At 47.4% G+C, this 21398-nt stretch overlaps 1 protein-coding gene across 1 annotated transcript; it reads left to right on the top strand.

The window, feature by feature from the left end:
• The first annotated feature begins 16488 nt into the window (after positions 1-16488).
• On the top strand, positions 16489-20112 carry LOC109774122 (uncharacterized). Its single transcript, XM_020332837.4, has 5 exons — positions 16489-16851; positions 17649-18579; positions 18718-18813; positions 19036-19172; positions 19598-20112. The coding sequence occupies exons 1-5, from the start codon at positions 16616-16618 to the stop codon at positions 19776-19778; spliced, it is 1581 nt and encodes a 526-aa protein (XP_020188426.1). The 5' UTR covers positions 16489-16615; the 3' UTR covers positions 19779-20112.
• The last annotated feature ends 1286 nt before the right edge of the window (positions 20113-21398 follow it).

Here is a 21398-nt window from a genome sequence, read left to right on the forward strand (position 1 = left end):
AGGAAAAATGGGTTGCAGATATATTCAGTTAAAAGTCTGATTCACCGATTAGTCCCTTATCAGTCGCCGGCCTATATGGTACCAGCTACGGATATCCTGAACAGTGAGCAGATATAAGCCATGGGATGAAACTAACCTCAACGGAAAACAGCAGTCGTTCCCAAAATTGTCCTGTGTAGGTACATCAAGAAGCATGTTAAGCACAACAGGCTAAACATCAACCAAAATTACACATGGCAGACAAAATAATCTCCAAAAGATAGCTTCAGTGTGCAGGTTTAAGCACGCTAGTAAAGCAAAACAAGTGGAAAGGTGTGCTAACTGCAACAGGCCTAACATTTAACAACAAGCAAACATGGTCATTCAAACTGGTATTGTGCCGGTCTAAGTACACTGGTTATGGTTAAATAAAAATGGAAAGGCGTGTTAACTACAAGATGCAGCAACCAAATGTAGTCATTCATAGTGGTATTGTTGAAACTGGTACAGATGAAATTGAACTGCACAGTTCATACTTGCACATATAGAACATTACGTCGTGAATAACTGGAATAAACAAGGAATACTACGAACAACCAAAGATAACATTTGAAACTGAACATATGCTAACTACAAACAACCGAACAATCAAAAAACTTCAAAAGAGGCATATGCTAGCTATAACAGGCTTAACAGCAAGCAAATATATGCATTCCCATCGGTATGTTTAAAACTGGATTGATGAAATGTATTGCACAGTAAATAATTGCACATATAGAGCATCACATTGTGAACAACTGAAATAAACAAATCATGGGTTTCCTCACTTGTCACAGATGGGCTCGTTCCCGTGGGAAGAGCATGGACCCTGGATGCGCTCCATGTTGTCGCAGATGGGCTCCTTCCCCTTGGAAGAGCATGGTTGTAGGGTGCCCTCCCTGATGTCGCAGACGGGCGCTTTCCCCTTGGAAGAGCAGATGGGCTCTTTCCCCTTGGAAGAGCCGGAGAGGGTGCCCTCTCATGGTCGTTGTCGATGAGGTCTGACTTGGAAGCTGTGGATCCCAAGCCAGCGTCGCAGAACATGTCCTTTAGAAATGACAAAAGGGGCTCAATGGCGATGCAGAATGGCAAATTGTTGACAGCGAGCCAGAGGAGATCAGCGGCGGGGCCATGGATGAGATCGACGGCGGTTGAACCCGAGGGGTTGAGGGTGGGCCACTTAACCTGTGACACAGCCCGCCTCAGGGCGTCACTGTCGATGACCTCGGTGTCGTAGCAGGCGGACGAGACATGCCCGCATACTCTAGCCCGCTGCTTGAGTGCCTGCCACCAGTAATGGTCGTCAGCTTCCTCGGCGACGTCGGGCGAAGAGGCCGCTATACACCTCTTTTGGGCCAGTCGCTCCTCGAGCTCCACGGGAAGAGTAGCCGGGCTTAGGCTGCGACGCTCTGGAGTGGGGGATGGGGATCTGTGGGAAAGGGAGCATTTGGCAGGTATCATCTAAGAAACTCAGGGCGGCCTGGGTATGGAGATCGGTGGGTAAGCTGCACGGGCAAACCGGCAGATGTTGACAATGGAGGCCTTGCGGCGGCTGCCGCAGCGGCGGCGGGGACTTTGCTAGGGTTTCGAGCGAGGGAGTGTGTGTGTGTGTGTGTGTGTGTGGAGGGGGGCGGGTTGTTTGAGGAAATGACGCGGGTACTGAAAATTTTACTACGCGGGAGTGAAATGTCGGGCTATTGAAAATTTTGATGATAGTGCATTGCACACGGTCCGGAGATAACAACCGTGTGTTATGAAAAAGAAAAACCCTCGAGGCGGGCAGATATTTTTGATGCAGGCGGGATTGGGAACAATAAACATCGCACACGGTCCGGAGATAACAACCGCGTGTTATGAAACAGAAAAACCCTCTAGGCGGGCAGATATTTTTTAGAGGGGGAGCCTCATGGAGCCCAATGTACTGTGCGGGTGTGTGTGTGACATGTGCACCGTCATGGCACACGGTTAGTTTGAGTGAACCATGTCTGTTGTGTCATCCGACTTGTCTAATGTTCATAAATATGGCGAAAAATGACGCAGGAGAGGGTCAGAACACGAACACACTTACATGTGGACCAAATTTATGTATCAAAAGGGTGGTTTGATTTTCAAATACCAAATGCAACTTCGATGAGGTACCTCTCTCGCAAAGCGCATGGTATTGCTTGCCCCCACCCCCCTCGTGTCGGCACGAAGGGAATCCTAAGCTATGAATGCATGCCCCCTCCCCCTCAACCGAGGTTCACCTAGCAAAGTGCGAAGTAGCTAGCAGCCCCCCTCCTCCCTCGTGTCAGCACGAAGGGAATCCTAAGCTATATATGAGTGCATGCCCCCCCCCAACCGAGGTTCACCGTAGCAAAGTGCGAAGTAGCTACCAGCCCCCTCCCTCATGTCGGCACGAAGGGAATCCTAAGCTATGAATGCATGCCCCCCCAACCAAGGTTCACCTAGCAAAGTGTGAAGTAGAGCTAGCAGCCCCCCCTCCCTCGTGTCGGCATGAAGGGATTCCTAAGCAATGAATGCATGCCCCCCACCAACCGAGGTTCACCTAGCAAAGTGCGAAGTAGGTAGCAGCCCCCTCCCTCGTGTCGGCACGAAGGGAATCCTAGCTAAGCTATGAATGCATGCCCTCCCCCCCCCCCAACCGAGGTTCACCCTAGCAAAGTGCGAAGTAGCTAGCAGACCCCCTCCCTCGTGTCGGCACGAAGGGAATCCTAAGCTATGAATGCATGCCCTCCCCCCCCCCCAACCGAGGTTCACCCTAGCAAAGTGTGAAGTAGCTAGCAGCCACCCCTCCCTAGTGTCGGCACGAAGGGAATCCTAAGCTATGAATGCACATGCCCCCCAACTGAGGTTCACCTAGCAAAGTGCGAAGTAGCTAGCAGCCCCCCTCGTGTCGGCATGAAGGGAATCCTAAGCTATGAGCATGCCCCCCTCCCCCCAACCGAGGTTCACCTAGCAAAGTGCGAAGTAGCTAGCAGCCCCCCACCCCCCTCGTGTCGCCACGAAGGGAATCCTAATTAAGCTATGAATGCAGGGCCCCCCCAACCCAGGTTCACCTAGCAAAGTGCGATGTAGCAACCCCCCCCCCACACACACACACACACTTTCAGTCGACGGACCAGAGAGGCATATATCTCGCCAAGATGGGTCGTAAAATGGACCAAGAATAATCCACCTTGGTCGTACAACCTCTCTCTTGTTGTTGGTCAAAGTGATGGCCGTCCATGCGACCCCGGAGATGCCCTAGCTCACCAATAATCATGCAAATAGCTAGTCCATGAAGACAACCACTGCATGCGTGTGGCCCAAACATATGTATGGAGAGGTGTGTTTTTGAGTAACAATGAACAACTTTGATGTGGCACCGTGATTTCGAACTAGAAATCCCCACACTGAGTGAGGGTTAGGTTGACGATGCATATGTATGTTACACCACACTTCAAGCCAACAACGGGGATTCATATATGCATGCATGCGTGCATAGTATATGCGCTCAAACTTGATTAGGTCTGAATCTCACCATGACCTATACTATGATAACACGAACCAAATGAAGAATCCGCCATGGTAACCTATCTTGTTGTTGGTCAAGGTGATCATGGATGTCCACACGGGCCCACGAATATATAGACTTGTCGCCGATAACCACGCGAGGGAGTGTATCGTTCAAAGGCAACCACTACATGCATATGTATGGAGGTGATGCGTGCATGCATGTTTGAATACACAACATTGATCTGGCGCGTGTGTCAAAAATCGTACACTAGCTCCCCAAACAGAGCGAGATCGGTTCATGATGGTGTCGTTGTACTAGCCACTTCGACTCGATGGGAGGGATTCATGCGTACACATGCATGTGTGTGTGATCAAAGTGTATCATGCATGTCATCCCAGAGCAAAAATAATAATCCCCTCCTAAGTCAAATTAACCTCTCTTGTTGTCAGGCAAAAAGAAGTGATGGACCAAGCGGGCCCACAGATGGAAAGCATCGATATCGCTGATAGCCGCTTAAGTGGGTGCGAGAGGACAACCACCACCGCTTTGCATGTGGGCCAAACATATATATGTTGAATACCGAAAATGCACAACTTTGATGTGCCACATGCCTCAAAAACCGTAAACCATGCACCCACACAGAGCGAGGTTCATATCAAGCGTACTACATATGATGGTCCTCTTCCCCCCTCTTCACCGCATACTATATGCTCCTGCCGTAATATATGCACAACCCAAAAGAATCCTCATCGATGGTGAAATTAATTAACCTCTCCCGATGTAGGTCAAAGTGATGCATGCATGCATGCATCGACGATGGCCTCGTGGGCCCACAGATGGAAGTGTCACACGTGAGTGTCCTAGCTAGGATATATATGCATGTGGCCCAAAAAGGTGTTGTGTGACGTTTGAATAACCAATTTCACAATTTTGATGTGGCACGTGCCTCGGTAACCAAAAAGTCCCGACACTGAGTGAGGTGTACTTGTTCATGGGCGTATACGTATAGTATATATGCTAGTCCCCTCCCACCTCTTCGACGCGTACTATATACCACCATAACACAAACAAAAAAGACTCTACCTTGCTGGTCAAATTAACCTGTCGGTGTGCAAAAAGAGGGGTGCGTTTTTGTACCCCTATACCTGTGCACGGGCAGTCGGAGCCGCGCCCACGGTCGCACCAAGCAGAACAGGGGAGGTGAGCCAAGGTAAGACCGAAGCCCAAGATAACAAGAGCAACGCCAAGGCCAAGACCACAAAGAGCATAGGGACGAAGCAGGTTCCCCCAGCAAGACCCTTGCCGGGGCAGCCTCAGCAGCCCCGGCAAGATCCTTGCCGGGGCAGCTCGCCCCACACCAATAGAGCGAGCCACCCTTGAGCCCACGGTCCCCAACGCCATCATCCACGTGGGGCCAGGGCTCGGGAAGGCACCTCTGTGGTGGCATGCCGATCTTTGTGAAGACATATTCAAGATCAGATGAGGATTAGAAGACGACGATCCTCGGCAAGATCCTTGCCGAGGAAGGCCACCAGACCCCTGGCAAGACCCTTGCCGGGGATGACAGCGCGCCACGGCAAGACCCTTGCCGGGCCACACGGTAAGACCCTTGCCGGACCACCCGGCAAGGCCCTTGCCAAAAGACGCCGGCAGGACCACCGCCAGGCCCACTCCAACCAAGCTTCCACCATCGTTCACATGCAGCTGCCAGCCCAACCAGCTGGGCGGGCACCTGCGTGGCAACATGCAGCCCCCAGGCCAACTCATCGAGCGCCTGCGTGGCGACATACAGATCTTCGTGAAGGCTCCACCACTGCGCCACCTCAGCTGCCTGCCTGCCTACATGGCACCGCACGCATCGCTGGCCAAGGCGCGTGTCGAAGCGAGGAGGAGCGGCGATGGACGGGACGGGCCTCGCCCCGTCCCCGATAAAGCAAGGGGACACCTAAGCTACGCATTAAATGCGTCTTGTCCTGTAATACGAGCGATAAGCTCAAGGCACTGTACGCTTTTCCACCTCCTGTGTGCCACTGTGGCAGCCCCTTTCGACTATAATAGGAGGCCCATGGCATACTGGAGAAGGATTCGGCTCTTTCGAACCACGCACACACCATAGCTAGTTCGAGAGCTCAAGAACTCTCTGAAATACACCCACCAAAGCAGGACTAGGGTTTTACGCATCCTCGCGGCCCGAACCTGGGTAGACGATTCTTGTGCTGGCTACTGATCCTGCTCTTCTTGCAACCCCGCGCCCCGGCAACCGTAGTAGGGATTCTTGTGATCCCATAGGTGTCGTTCCACACCGACATAACCTCACTGTCGTCTGTTCATCAAAGTGATGGACGACGACCTCACAGGCCCACAGAAAGCGTCACACGCGAGTATCGAGTGTCGTGTAGGACAACCATCGACTACATGTGGCCAAAACATTTATGTATGAAATGGTTGTGTAATGATTTAAATAACGATTTCACGACTCTGATGTGGCACCAGCCTGCCTAACAAAACGGCCAATCCACACGGTGGCTCACAACTCGTAGTGTACTGCGAGCCACCCGCCACCCTCAGACGCACACACCCACACACACACCGCGAATCCACCGCAACTACGATGCATGTTAAATTAATTATCCCGCGGTGAACATACATGTTACCAAAGGAGGGGCGTTTTAATTTCAAAAAAAAAACCACAGAGATCATTAAGACGTTTTAGTACATTGATTGATTGATTTTCTATGGTTATAATGTGCAAAAATCAAATTTGAGCTACATGCACACGTGACAGTGCACCTAAATGGATTGTAGAAACACATGTGTCTCACTGGGTGCATGTTTACTCTCCGTGCAACAAATTTCAAACATTGAGAATCTTGATTTTTAAATTCTAGTACATCCAAAACTTATTTGAAGTTCATGAAACTTATCATGTTGTCATATGGACACCAATACAAAGTGGCATTGTACTTTTTTTATCAAATTTGAGACCAGTTTTGATGTAATCTTTATCTAATTACAGACGGGAGATTATTAATAATTGGGAACCAATATCCCAAATGGATTATTTATTCGAACCGTGAGCGTTAGACCAACAATGGATACGTGCCATGCTTCGGTTAAGCAATAAAGCGGCATCATTAATCATCCAAATAGAAAAACAATATACGTGCCGCTGCGTGACCCGTGTGGCGTGCGAGCAGGCGTGAGTTGACGGGACGCATGCGAGTAGTCCGCCGCGCAAGCAGACGGGGAGGCGTGCGTGCAGGTGTGTGAATTGACGGAGGCGTGCTTGCTGCGCAGTGTCATCGGGAGGCGTGTGAGTAGCTGTGTGAAACTTTGGTAGGTATGCCAGCAGTCCGGTGCGCAGGCTCACCGGGAGGCGAGCCATCGGTTTGACCGCCGCCCGCCTCTCTCCCATAACTCCCACTACTCCATATTAATGGTGCGCCCGAGCGGCCGCACCCCCCATCCTCGCTACGCACACACAATCCTCTCTCTTCGCTTGCATCCTCGACGCCGCTCTCAGTCCTCAAAGCCGTCAGTGTATGAGGATGCCGCCGAAGCGCCCCATCGGAGGGAGTGGCGACGCCGGGGCTGCTAAAGCACCGGAGCACGGCGTGGAGATGGAGACAGAGGTTGCCATCACCGCCGGCGAGTTACCGCTGCACCCTGACGTCGTCGACGACGTCGAGCTTCCACAGCCAGAGGCGGAGTTCCACACCGACTCCGACGACCACTCCGGCGACGACTCCGACGACCACTCCGGCAACGACTCCGACGACGACGAACAGCTGGTTAGTCATCTACCCATTTATGTGTCAAATAGATCATAGGGTTTCTCTGGTTACTCCTGCCTCCCCCTTTTTGAAATAGAAATCATGTGGTTATGTTCTCCCAATCCATGAAATCTGAGTAAGTTTCGTTAGATCCATGTAGTGTATGGATTGTTTGAATGGTACGGGTGATAAGTGATTAGTTGTTTCATCTGTGCAAATGATTTCTGCTAGTAATCCGACTAGGGTTAGTGTTCGTGCTAATAATTCCTAGTCGGGACTTGACAATTGATTTTGAATGACCTACATATGTTTGTGCCATTATTTTCTTCAAGATTGGTCTGTACATAGACGATTGTGCTTAAAAATCGAACCATAATCTCTGAATATGTATAAATAAATAGCCATAAATTCCTAATCCTACCTCACGGCATGTAATCAGTGATTTGATGTCAAATTTGGTTTACTATATATATAGGTGTTGTCTGACGATGTGGACAGCGAGGATGAAGATGCCCAGAGGAGGTACGAGAGATGAATCCCAAGGGAGCTTTATGCTGGAATGCATAACAGGCGTATTAGGACCTGGAACGACGGCTATGGATGCCCATTTTGCAACCACGAGATTTATGACGCGTATCTAAGTGTTCTGGCGCATGCAAGAGGACGGGCCATTGGCTCCTTCAAGCAGAAGTATTCTCGCAGGGTGGTGCACGACGCGTACGCCGAGTACCTGGAGAAGCTTCAGGATCGTGCCGGCCGCATGTGAGATGAGATGTGGGATGGATCAAACTATGTACGCTTGAGTATGCTTAATGACGGTTGAACTATGTACTTATGGTTTAACTATGCTTATGTACGTGTATGCTTATTATCTATGTCTGAGTATGTTAAATATTTTGCCAAATTTTGGTAAAAATTACAACGGGGGACCAATAAACCGGGACGGAGGTAGTACGTCAATCACACACGGTTCCCAAAATTGGAACCGTGTGCAATGACTATCATTTTGCCTGCTGCGTCAATCACACACGGTTCGCTCTAGCAAACCGTCGCCCCCAAAATTCTTTGTGGGACAGAAAACCCTCACCGCCCAATTCAAAAAAGAAAAAAGAAAACCCTCATCATCCCCACGTCACAAAAACCCTCACCCCTCCCGCCACCCCCTCGGCCCCTCTGGTACGTTCCCCATTCACACCTGCACAAGCTCCTCCGCGTCTATGCCATGGCACCGCCTATCGCGGTGGTAAACACTTAGCTCGATGCCTGTCGCCGCCGCCAGGCTGCCGGCAAAGCCCACCGCATTTCGCCACTTCCGCTTGCCGCCGCCTATCGCCCTCGACTTTCTCGATGCTGCTCGCGGTCGACCCAGCTCCGCTCGGTTGGGGAATCTGTCGTACTGAGTGTTCTTTCTCATGGAAGATAAGGTAACTAATTTAACAAGATATTATCTCATCTCTTATCCCAGTTCATCTGCCTCCTTTAATCACCCGGCGGAAATCGCCGTGAATTCATTTTTATTCGAGCTGATTTGAGGGTTTTCTTTCATTCATAGAATGTACAGTGCGCCGACACTTCAGGACTTGGCGACCGCCGCCAGAGATTCCATCTCATCGTACCAGGTAACTTGAGGATGCGCGCGGTATGTTCAATCTCACCCTAAATCGGTTGGCATGGCCTACTTTCCTGAACATATTCTAAATATTGCTACATTTGGATAAAAGGTGCCACATGCACCATATTCGTCAAAGGGGATTTTTCTCCTCTTCTTTCTATATTAGGCAAGTTAATGATGTATTGTTCTTTCGATTACTCTCATATTTCCATGACATCATGTTTACCATATCTGTTTAATTATAGACTTTTGTCCTTCGATTTCAACTGATGTACGGTTCTTTCAATTTGGGCCCATATTTGCATGTTACCATATTTTCTTTAACAATCCTACCATTTTCTGCAGGACATCCCTCGCTATGCAACAGATTATGTAGTGCACAGTTTTTCCCTTTACATACATCAAGGCTCCATGAATGTCATACTGCACACAAACCATGGATTTACAATCGTTGCTACTGTAAGACTTGATGAACATGGTGACACCTATTTTGGCACTGTCTTTTGGAATGAAATTGCAAAGTTTTATGTACTGAAAGGTGGCACCAAAATTGCACTGCACATAGAAGGGCATGGTCATGAAATATATACTAACTTCCCCGACAAAATCATCCGTCCAGACTTTGTTCGAAGTAAGTTTTCTTTTCAACTATCTGCATATGTTGACTTACCCAGCAATGTCAAATGAATTGTGTAGTATTTAAGCAACCAATTGTTATTCCCTTATCTTACTATATTCCTATCTAATAACTTCTAGTTACCAATACACTTTTTTATTGCCCTGTTTTAACTAAATATTCCCTGTACTCCCATTTCTACCAGAAAGCGCCGCTGACAAGGAGACTCCGGAGGTGGAGAACGGGGCTGCCAACAAGCGGAGGCGGGGAGAGCTAGAACCGCAAACGACTCCAGCAGGCCTAGACTTAATCAACAGCCTCCCCAATGATATGTTGAGAGTCATCATCTCCCTCCTCCCAATCAAATATGGGGCACGGACAACCCTCCTTTCCCGGCGGTGGCGCCCCCTATGGAAGCCCTCTCGACCTCATCGACACCCACGAGCTCTGCCATGGCTTTCGCAAAAGTTTGGATGCGTTCTCCAAGATCATCGGCAGTCACCTTGGCCCACCAAAGGCCTTAGAATGGGCAAGTTTCGTTCCAACGGCAAGGACCGAGCCAAGCTTGACGACTGGTTCTGATCCCCCGCCCTAGATCAGCTCGAGGAGCTCACTTTTGATGATGGGCATATGCGGTCGCTGCCAACGTCCGCACTCCGCCTCCCGCCCACGATGCGCGTCGCCAAGTTCAGGAACTGCCATTTCCCGCCCCTTAATGACGCGCCCGCTCTTATTCTACCATGACTGAAGCACCTCGAGCTCGTCGCCATCTGCCTCTCAAAGGTGACATGGAGCGCCTGCTCCGTGGTTGTACTGCACTCGTGTACCTTCGTCTTCAGGTGATCAATGGGTTGAGTACCTTCCACATCACCTCCATGACTCTCCGGACTATTTATGTGTGTTGCTGGTGCGGCAGGAAGACATCACAAAAGGTGGACCACGGTATGGTCATCCAGGACACACCTGCACTTGAGAGATTACTTGTAGTTGATCAAGAAGGTCCAACAAGAATCAATGTCATTTCTACGCCGAAATTGACAGTGGTGGGCTACTCGTCTGACAGATACTCCGAACTTGTTATTGGATCCACACCCGTTCAGGTACAACAACAGCCTTCTACCTCTCCTTCTACAAATTAACATTATTTCTAATTTTGAAGATATTTGTTCGTCTGTCATTCAGAAAATGATTCCGACAAGCTTGACCCCGAAACTGCGCACAGTGAAGGTCTTGGCACTAGAATCTATCGGGCCCGACCTGGAGCAAGTTGTCAGTTTCCTGAGATGCTTTCCGTGCCTGGAGAAGCTATATATCGAGGTGATGTTCCTTTCCTGTTAAATGTTAACCATAAGGGAGTTCAATTTGTGACACCTTTTTTCCAAGTTTAGAATGACAATGTACTACGATTTTTGAAGGTTCTTTTGGAGGGTTTCAGTACATACATGCCCCCCCCATATTGGTTGCTTGATCCATATGGTTACAATCAATAAGATTTCTCCTTTGGATTCATCTGTACTAGTTTTCCTAGGGAACTTTTCATCCACTCCAACCTCTTGTGAAGAAGGCTACATTTTTTCTGGAATGTAATCAAATGCCCATGTTAATCATGTCAGATCGAAGATGGCATGTTAGTGCATTTTACAAATCTTGCAAACCAAATAGCTAGGCCTGTAATAATGTTCAAAACTGCATGTAGGCACTAACACGTTTTCTTCTTTTGCAGATAAGATTAGGCCCAGTGGTGGATAATGTGATACAATATAACAATCACGTCGAATTCCTATATCTGCATCTCTCATAAATTACTTTGAACTCCTGCCGAGGGACCTTACCGAAGATTATATTCGCCAGGTACTTTGTTCTCAGAGCAAGGGTGCTGAAGGAAATGAGGTTTGCCCTACATTTATTTCGCAAAAATGAATGGTCTGTTGATCAGCGCCGGCGCCTGCGGCAGAATGGAGTAGGCTCCAAAAATGCTGAATTTCATTTTGGAACTTCAGATGACAGAGTAATCGGAAGTCATCGGGTCAACACCATACATGACTTCTCAGTGACCGACCCCTTTGCAAAAATTGTGAGGTTTTGAAGCCAGACTTAGAAGCGGTGATATTAGTTTGAACCTCTCTGATATCCATGTTCAGCGCATCAGCGCGAGCGTTTGCAGCTGATGAGCTGAATTTCATTTCTAATATCAGTTTGAACCTTGTAATCTTCGAATTTGAGCCATATAACTCTGGAATTTGAACCTTGTAACATTTCGAGCTTTTGTGGTACAATCGTTGAAATGGCATCGTATGAGACTCGTATATTGCTAGCACTATTTTGACCTTAATATGCAATGGTCTTAGATTTTATTAACCATTCTTGAATGAGTTTACCTTGTCGATCTCACAGCACACGGTCTGTATAGCTAACTCGACTGCGATCTTCCATATTATTGCACACAGTTGGTTTCTTCTACTGTGTGCACTGTAGAGCACAGAATTAATTATCGCACTCGAGTGTCCATCATCACCCTTCTATGTAACTTTGACCTCATCACCCAAGGGTAAACTTATGACCGAAGTCATTCCACACACTTCGTTTTTACAAAGCTTTTTGCCAATAAACGCCCATGATTTGTCCCTCTTCTAGTCGACGCGTGGCCAAACTAGCCGGGCGGGAAGCTTGCGCGGTAAACAACGCGGTAGCGTGGGAACAGGCTCACCGACGATACATTTGGCGCCTCTTCGAGCCCACGCCTGGGGTGCGGTGTTGCCAAGCGTGCACTGGATTCTGGAATCCTCCGCTATGAACGTCGTGACAAGACGTGACGATTACAGGCCGGCCGACCCCCATTTATTACAGCGGTCGTTTAACCTACCCTTGTGTCTCTTCAACCTTTCGATCGCGCCCCACCATTGCAAGAAGCACATCCACCACGAGAAATTCTTAGAGGGTATCCTGCGTGGCTCCAATGGCGCTCCGAGCGACTGCCGACGACAAGCAGCAGTTCACCATGCGTGCCGTGGTGGACAACCACAGAAGGTTCATGGACCTCTCGGTGCTGTACACCAACGATCCGGTCTGGGTGGAGCACTCCATCCACATCATGGACCTGTTGCTTGCCGAGGAGAAGTACAAGGTGGTCGGGTTCGACCTCGAGTACACCCGCGCTCGTGCCGGGTCTCGTCCCAAGGTCGCCGTCGCCCAGATGTGCGTGCGCCACCACGTCCTCATCTACCACTACTGCCTGGCCACAAGGCCTTGCGAGCGTTTCACCAGGTTTGTCAACAGCACCCACTACATGTTCGCTACGGTGGACATCACCAACGATGTAAAGGCGCTCGAGAGTGCGGGCATCGCCTGCCAGAATCTTGTCGACATCCAGGGCCAATACAAGATCTGGGGCAGCAAGGAGCATGAGAAGGACTCACTGGTTCACCTCGCCGAGGCCATCATCGACCCCTACTACGGAGACATGAAGGACTCGTGCAACAAGGACAAGCGTGCCTGGCACTTGGCCTGGATGGAGAAACTCGAGAAAGCTCACGTCGTGTACGCGGCCAAGGAGGCGTACACGAGCTACGACATGTACAGGCGGATCGTTGACATGAGGAAGTGCCTCCTTCTCCAAAACGGCCAGGGATCCAGCCGGAAGCAGAGCAATGGCAAGCGTCGTCGCAACAATAAGTAGATGATTAGATCCTCGTTTCTCCTACTTTAGTATGCATGTAATTGCTTACTTTGGTGTGTGCAAATGTTGTGTGTGTAGTCACTTGTGTAATTGTATGCTTAATTTGGTTATGCAATGCTGTCTTTTTAAGTATATATGTTGATGCTCTGTAGACAGAGCGTAGATGGTGTGCGGACAAAGAAAATCACATCGCACACGGACTAAACAATGGAACTTGTTAGCAGTAATCTTCTGTGTTCTTATCGGTCTTCGCACACGTTTCTGATTACAGACATGTTTGCCTCGTATCACACACATCTTGTTCATTTGAACCGTTTCTGTTCTCATGTCTCAACGCAAACAGTTCATCCGAGTGAACCGCATGCCGTATATCGCACACACCTTTGATCTTGTTGACCATTTATTTTGTGTTGCCTAATCACAAACAGTTCATCCGAGTGAACCGTATGCTGTACATCGCACACACCTTGATCTGTCTGCCCGTTTCTTTTGTTCCTCCTCATCGCAAACGGTTGATTGAATTGAACCATATGCCCTGCATCGCACATGCAACTAAAATCTGAACCATGTTTGATACATCCTCCATCGCAAATGTTTTGCACCTTTTTGGACGGTTTTCATACAGCACCGTTTGCGATTATTGCATCGCACACAGTTTCTCGAAGGGTCTCTAATCGTAGTGTCACGTTAGCAGCATCCTGCAGTAGTGAAAGTAGCACATCAGAGAAAACCATTCCTGTGATGCCTACACTAACTAGAGAGGAAGCTAATGGTAATGATCATAAAACTTCAGATCAAGTTACTGCTGAATTTCGTAGGTCAACTAGAACACGTTCCGCACCAGAGTGGTGCGATAATCCTGTCCTGGAAGTCATGTTACTAGACCAAGGCAAACCTACAAACTATGAAGAAGCTGTGATGAGCCCAGATTCCGGTAGATGGCTTGATGCCATGAAATCTGAGATAGGATCCACGTATGAGAACAAAGTGTGAACTTTGGTGGACTTGCCTAATGATCGGCAAGCCATTGAGAATAAATGGATCTTCAAGAAGAAGACATACGCTGATGGTAATGTCACCATCTACAAAGCTTGACTTGTCGCGAAAGGTTTTCAACAAGTTCAAGGGGTTGACTACGATGAGACTTTCTCACCCGTAGCGATGCTTAAGTCTATCCGAATCATGTTAGCAATTGCCATATTTTATGATTATGAAATCTGGCAAATGGATGTCAAAATTGCATTCTTTAATGGATATCTTAAAGAAGAGTTGTATATGATGCAATCAGAAGATTCTGTCAATCCTAAATGTGCTAACAAAGAATGCAAGCTCCAACGATCCATCTATGGACTGGTGCAAGCATCTTGGAGTTGGAATATACGCTTTGATGAGGTGATCAAAGCATATGGTTTTATACAGACTTATGGTGAAGCCTGTATTTACAAGAAAGTGAGTGGGAGCTCTGTAGCATTTCAGATATTATATGTAGATAACATATTGTTGATTGGAAATGATATAGAATTTCTGGAAAGCATAAAAGGATACTTGAATAAGAGTTTTTCAATGAAAGACCTCGATGAAGCTGCTTATATATTGGGCATCAGGATCTATAGAGATAGATCAAGACGCTTAATAGGACTTTCACAAAGCACATACCTTGACAAAGTTTTGAAGAAGTTCAAAATGGATCAGTCAAAGAAAGGGTTAGACGCGCGTCTACCCTCGTCAAGTGTAATTAGTGCGCCGTTACTAGTAACTGGCGCCCTTAAACCTCCTCCTTGAACCCTTGGTAACAGCATCATTCATGCGGCAAGGGCGCACTCTATATAAGCCTCCCCTGCTCCGCGCCAAGGGTTCGCATCCTCTGTAAACCATACACTCAATCTAAACAGCTCCAGAGCACCGAGACGTAGGGTTGTTACCTCCACCGTGAGGGGTCTGAACTCGTAAATCCGAGTGTAACAACTGCGTCATAGCTAGGCTCTGTCGTCTAATTCGTACCCCTATACACTATTGTTAGACTTACACCCACGACAATCGTGCCATTTCCCCCTCCATTATTAATCCAAAGTTGGTCGAAATTTGGCATGCAGGTGGGCTATTCAGTTGGCATGAGAGTTTGGTGTCATGAAGCTGCACCCACGATAATCATGCCATTTTCCCCTCCATTATTAATCCAAAGTTGGTCGAAAATTTGGCATGCAAGTGGGCTATTCAGTTGGCATGAGAGTTTGATGTCATGAAGCTGCACCCACGATAATCGTGCCATTCCCCCTCCATTATTAATCCAAAGTAGGTCGAAATTTGGCATGGAGATGGGTTATTCAGTTGGCATGGGAGTTTGGTGTGAGGAAGCTGCACCCACGATAATCGTGCCATTTCCCCCTCCATTATTAATCCAAAGTTGGTTGAAATTTGGCATGGAGATGGGCTATTCAGTTGGCATGGGAGTTTGGTGTCGGGAAGCTGACCCTGGAGTTGATTCCTAGACATCCACAAGATCGACGACAAGACGAAGGATCCCTCAACCAATGGGCCGATTGTCGAAGAGGAGAAGGAGTTACTCCCTTTTCATTCGAGGAGTTTAGGGTCAAATGTTGTGACAAACGGCAAATAAAGTCATGCATAATTTGGCCGGTGAAGCCTACATAAATAAACTTTGTAAAACTTAGTTCCAGACATCGCCGGAGTGTGTTATTACGGTGGCGGCCTAAGAGTGTATCGAGGTCATTTTAATAAAATGCAGCAAATCATTCTAAAAAAAGATAGTTGCGGCAACGTTTTTTCTACAACCGTGTTTTTTAATTGCACAATTATGCTAAATGTTGCAATTTTCGGCAATCCGAGTTTTTGGTGAAGCCAAGTTACTCCCTCCATCTCAGTTTACAAGTCTTGCACGTGTACCTAGGTCGTTAATTTGACAAACTTAATAAGAGGCATACATTTCAAAAAAATATATCATTAGAAACTTTAGATATTCTATTTTCTAATAATATATTTTTTTAAACAATTTATTTTATATAAGTTAAATTGACGACCTAGATACACGTGCAAGCCTTGTAAACTGAGATGGAGGGAGTAAATAAAACTTTTTTTTCTACGAAGAGCAACCGGTGGTTTCTTCCTGGAGCGATGGACCTAATTAAGAACCGAGTTAAGAACTCTTTTAGTTTCCTTTAGTCTCAGCCTGCCATTGACCAACACCAATTTTTATAACCATCAAAAAAAGAATAACCATTTTAGCTGGTCCAGTGCAGTCGCCGACACAGCCTTTCTCCCCCATTTCTTCTTACCCCAGGCGACAGCGGCTCCGATTGGCCTTTGCGGTTTTGCCATTTCCCCCAACTCCGCCGACCCACTTCACTCATCAGCTTCACGCAGGCCAGATCCAGCCTCGCGTGTCCTCCCCTACGCCCGCCTCATGGCCGCCGACACGGCGGCCGCACGCGCCCTCCTCCTCTTCCTCGCCGTCGCCGTCGCGGCGCTCCTCCGCACCGGCGAGGCCTCGGTGCACGAGTACAGCGGCCTCAGCTTCCTCAACAAGGGCAATGCCTTCATCCTCCACGCCGGGAGCGAGGGCCTCTACGCCCCCGTCTCCCCCGCCAATGCCACCGCCGAGGAGGAGGACGACGAGGCCGCCGCCGCCGCCTTCATACGGTACTTTGTCTCGCGGTTTTTGGTTCCCAGTGGCTTGCTTGCATCGTCTTTACAGACGGCCGCGGTGTAGTGGAGCCTCGTTCTGCAGATGAGATCTTGGATCCCGTCGTCCCGGGGGTTCTGTCGGGCATTTGGATGGTTTTTGGTGGTAGTAGATGGGTCAAAGTGAGTAGGTGCTCCTGAGAGGGCGCAATTGGATCTTCACGGAAATTATGCTGAGAGGGGCACCATTCCCGCTGAGTAATTCTAGCTACATGTGCATTGTCGAGTTAATTACTCCTATGCTTGATTAGTTTGCAATTTATGGCATGAGTTAGTGTAGGCTTGTAGCTGGCACACCTACTTATATGAAGTTATTACTAGTATAGTACTCCAAGTTCAAGTCATGGGAAGCACTACTTTTAGAGGGGCAAGGTCAATCAAACTTTAAATTTTCTCCAAGTTGTGTTTGCGCGAGCATACTTGTAAAAATATACATGCGTCCACTGAACTACTCCCTCCGTCCCAAAATGTAAGACGTTTTTGCAAGCTCAAAAACGTCTTACATTGTGGGACAGAGGGAGTAAAAAGCAAAGGAAATGACACCCTGTTCCTTCAATTTAAATTTGTTATGGAAATGCATACTAGCATGTTTTTAGTAGACATGTGCACGCGCATTTTGCACTCATTATTTATTGGTTGCTACTTTAATTGAGCGACTCAAATTGCATTAGCTCGGTTCACTATAATTAGGTGCTTAGCTTGCTGCCATCCTTCCTTCCTGTAGGCTCGAATTTCATATTTCCTCCACTTTTCAGGTTTGACAAGATTACTTTTAGGAGGCCAGAGGAGACTAATGATTCTGTGAAAGAAACTAGTTCATCTAAGGTTCAGATAATTGTCTTTGAAATAGAAGATCGTGAAATGATTGGTGGATCAGCATATGGAGGTCAAAAAGCAATTTGTTGTACATCAGATCTTGCAAAGCTGGGAGCTTGTGCTGAAGGCTCCGTCATCTACCGCCCATCGCAGGTGAATCCTGGCTGGCCACAGTTGTTTGTTGCTTCTTTTGATGGAAGTGATCTGATTGCAACGCTGCCTTCAAGGACCATTCCAGTAAAGAAAACTGGGATGTACAATATGTACTTTATACACTGTGACCCGGCACTTGCTGGACTGGAAATCGACGGGAAAACCATATGGAAAAATCCTACTGGCTACCTTCCAGGTCGGATGGCACCTCTTAAGAACTTTTTTGGGCTGATGTCATTTGCTTTCGTGATACTTGGTATCTATTGGTTTTATCAATACATGAAGTTCTGGCGAGAGGTTCTTCCACTTCAGAACTGTATTACACTTGTTATTACATTGGGTATGCTTGAGATGGCATTATGGTATTTTGAATATGCTGAGTTCAATGAGACTGGAGTTCGGGCAAAGGCCATCACATTTTGGGCTGTAACATTCGGGACTATTAAAAGAACAGTGGCTCGTCTTATTATTCTCATTGTCTCGATGGGGTATGGAGTTGTCAGGCCTACTTTGGGTGGTCTGACATCGAAAGTGGTCATGCTTGGAGGAACATTCTTTGTAGCTACAGAAATTCTTGAGCTAGTGGAAAATCTAGGTACTGTGAATGATCTGTCTGGAAAAGCTCGGCTATTTTTGGTCTATCCAGTGGCTATCTTGGATGCTTCATTCATTGTTTGGATATTTATTTCTCTAGCCAAGACCCTTAGCCAACTTCAGGTGAGCAGAACCTCTTTTCTTCTCGCTATTCTCGTTTGCAGTATCTGTTATGGTGCATTGTCCTTTTTTTTCTGTACCCGGTTTAATTTAAGAGAATGCACTGACCATTCATGATCTTTTTTGTTGTGTTCTTTATAGGCAAGAAGGTTGATGGCCAAACTTGACATTTATAGGAAATTCACTATTGCATTGGCTATTACTGTTCTGGTATCTATCGGCTGGATTGGCTACGAGGTATAGTGATGTATTAAAAACTATATTTGGATTCTGGATTACCAAAATATTGTTTAGTCATTGTCTTCACCCTTTAAGGAGGGAGTATTCTTTCAAATCATATCCGTACCTTTCTATTTTTAAGAATCTGGCTGTTTTTTTGTTCAGATGCAATGTACTACATCTCACTTGGTTATGCGTCTACTTTTTGTTCATTGATAGTAGAATTGTAACTCTTTGCAGATTTACTTCAAATCGACAGATGTGTTCAATGAGCGGTGGCAGTATGCATGGATAATTCCTGCTTTCTGGCATGCCCTATCATTCTCACTTCTTTGCGTCATTTCCTACCTGTGGGCACCTTCTCAGAGCTCAATGAGGTATTATCCTACTCTTTTGGCGACTTCAACCTGGCTAATACATTGGCCTTCCTATCTCACTGCGATTTCCTAGCAGTAGAATTGCAGTACCAATCATCTGTTCTACGAATATCAGGAAATTTGGGAGCATGCCATTAAGCTGTCTCTTCAGTCATGCTACCATTTATTGTTGGGAAGTGTTGCCTGCTACTGCCATTTTCACAAATGCAAACGTGCAACCTCACAAAATGTTGTCACGACATTAATTTAAAATTTCTCAAGACCTGCTATACATTGTACAACAAAATTACGTTACAACTTGTCTTTTTTTCTCATGTAAACACTTGCTGCATCATGTAAGAATTTTGAGCTAACCAAAGTGCAATGTTGATCTTTGTGGATAGAAACGGATATGTCCTCTTAAGCTCTTGAGCTTCTCATTTCAGATTTACCAATGACGCAAGTGAAAAGTTTGATCGAGAGGACAGCCTGTCATTAATAAGGCCAAGGCCCATTGTTTCCAACAACGGGTGGAGCGTAGCTTCGTCAACAGACGCCAAAGCGAAGAAGAACACAGATAGTGTGACATCTTTTGACGAAGACGACGAAGAAAACAAAAGGGAGTAACGCATCTGATGAGGCCACCTCATCAGATCCTTTGAAGTGGATATGCTAGAACAATTTTGGTATTTAGCAGAGGGACCGGCCGTGCTAATTCTAGTCGTTGGGATACGTCCTTGGAGGGGTTTCTTCCTTGTTAAATCCTTCTCCTCCATTGGTTTTTTCATACAGTGCATGCATCACTGTAAGGATGGTCATATATGATAGGAACAGTTCATGTGTGGTGTTATGGGGGATGTATGGTGTATGATACTTTTCTTTGGTAGATCTCGTATTGCTTCTAGTTTATGTGAACACGAATGTTGGCAGTACTGTGAGTGCAATTATTTGTTGCTACAAATGTGCTGAAATTTCCCTTTTGGTTTCAGCATCACAAGATTAGTATAGTCGTTGAAAGACTGAAACCTCGCAATTTTCAGATGTTTTACGCCCAGCTGCAAAACCTCTACCTGCTGTTGAAGTTTGTGAACCTACTACCTCCGTCCTGGTTTATTGGTACTCTTTGTATTTTATGTTAAATTTGACCATAGATTTAACTAAGAAAATACTCATGTCACCAAAAATTATGTCGTTTGATTTGTATTTGAACATAGTTCCGATGATGTTATTTTTGTTGTGTATAACTTATATTTTATTAGTTAAAATCATGGTCAAAGTACCCGTAAAATATTTACGGGAGGCCCGTAAATTGCCCGCTATTCTGGTATATATGCTGGCTCCGGGTCGTTTAGGGTTCGCATCTGGCTTTTCCCCCATTCGCCTCCGCCGCGTTTCCTCTCCTCCGACAAGAAATCTCGCGAACTTCAGTCTCAATTTCCGGCGCGTTTACCCACCCGAACTTGTCGAAGATGTCAACGGCGGGTACCGGTCGCGGTGGCCGAGGGGGGCCCGACGGCGGTCCGCCTCGCAAGCGCGGTCACGACGAGGAGGACGGGAGCTCTCCCTCCACTCTCCGGTGCCGGAATGGCGCAAGGAGCAGACGCGCCGCCGCGGCGCGTGGTCCCGCAACGCCGCAGCATGCGCGTGGGCGAACTTCTACCGCCCGCACCGCATTTTCGTGCAGCATCGCCGAGCGGCCGAGCGCGCTTGGTTCGAGGTGATGGCGGCGGCCACCGCCGGGGACGAAGCCGCAGCGGCGCGGGTGCCGGCGCTCGCGCAAGTGCTCTGCAATTCCCTAATGGAGCACCACCTCAGCACGGGCAAGTCCGGCTCCGGCTGCTATGATGGCGAGGATGAAGACGAGTAGAACTCCGGTGATCCAACTAGTAGTTTAAGTTTAAACTATCTATCAAGCGGTGTGCTATGTGCGGAACTATCTATCTAGTATTTTAATTTGCTTGTATGTGATGAACTATGCTTGTGGAACCAGTGTGATATTTTGGGCGCGAATTAGATGTTTCAAATCAAGTACGAAAATCCAGCAGAGTTTACGGAATCTATTCTGCCAATCCGCCTGCCGTCCCGTAAATTTTGTTTACGGAATACTGTAAATGACATTTACAGGACGGCAGTATACCAAATCTGCTACAGATGCTCTAAGAGCCAAAAAGGGAACAAGCGCAAAGCGCAGCACCAGTAGGCTGAGACTTGTATTCGTCATCGGAGAATATACCCGGCCGCCGTGTA

This window comes from Aegilops tauschii, chromosome 5 (genome assembly GCF_002575655.3).
Source record: "Aegilops tauschii subsp. strangulata cultivar AL8/78 chromosome 5, Aet v6.0, whole genome shotgun sequence".
NCBI lineage: Eukaryota > Viridiplantae > Streptophyta > Magnoliopsida > Poales > Poaceae > Aegilops > Aegilops tauschii.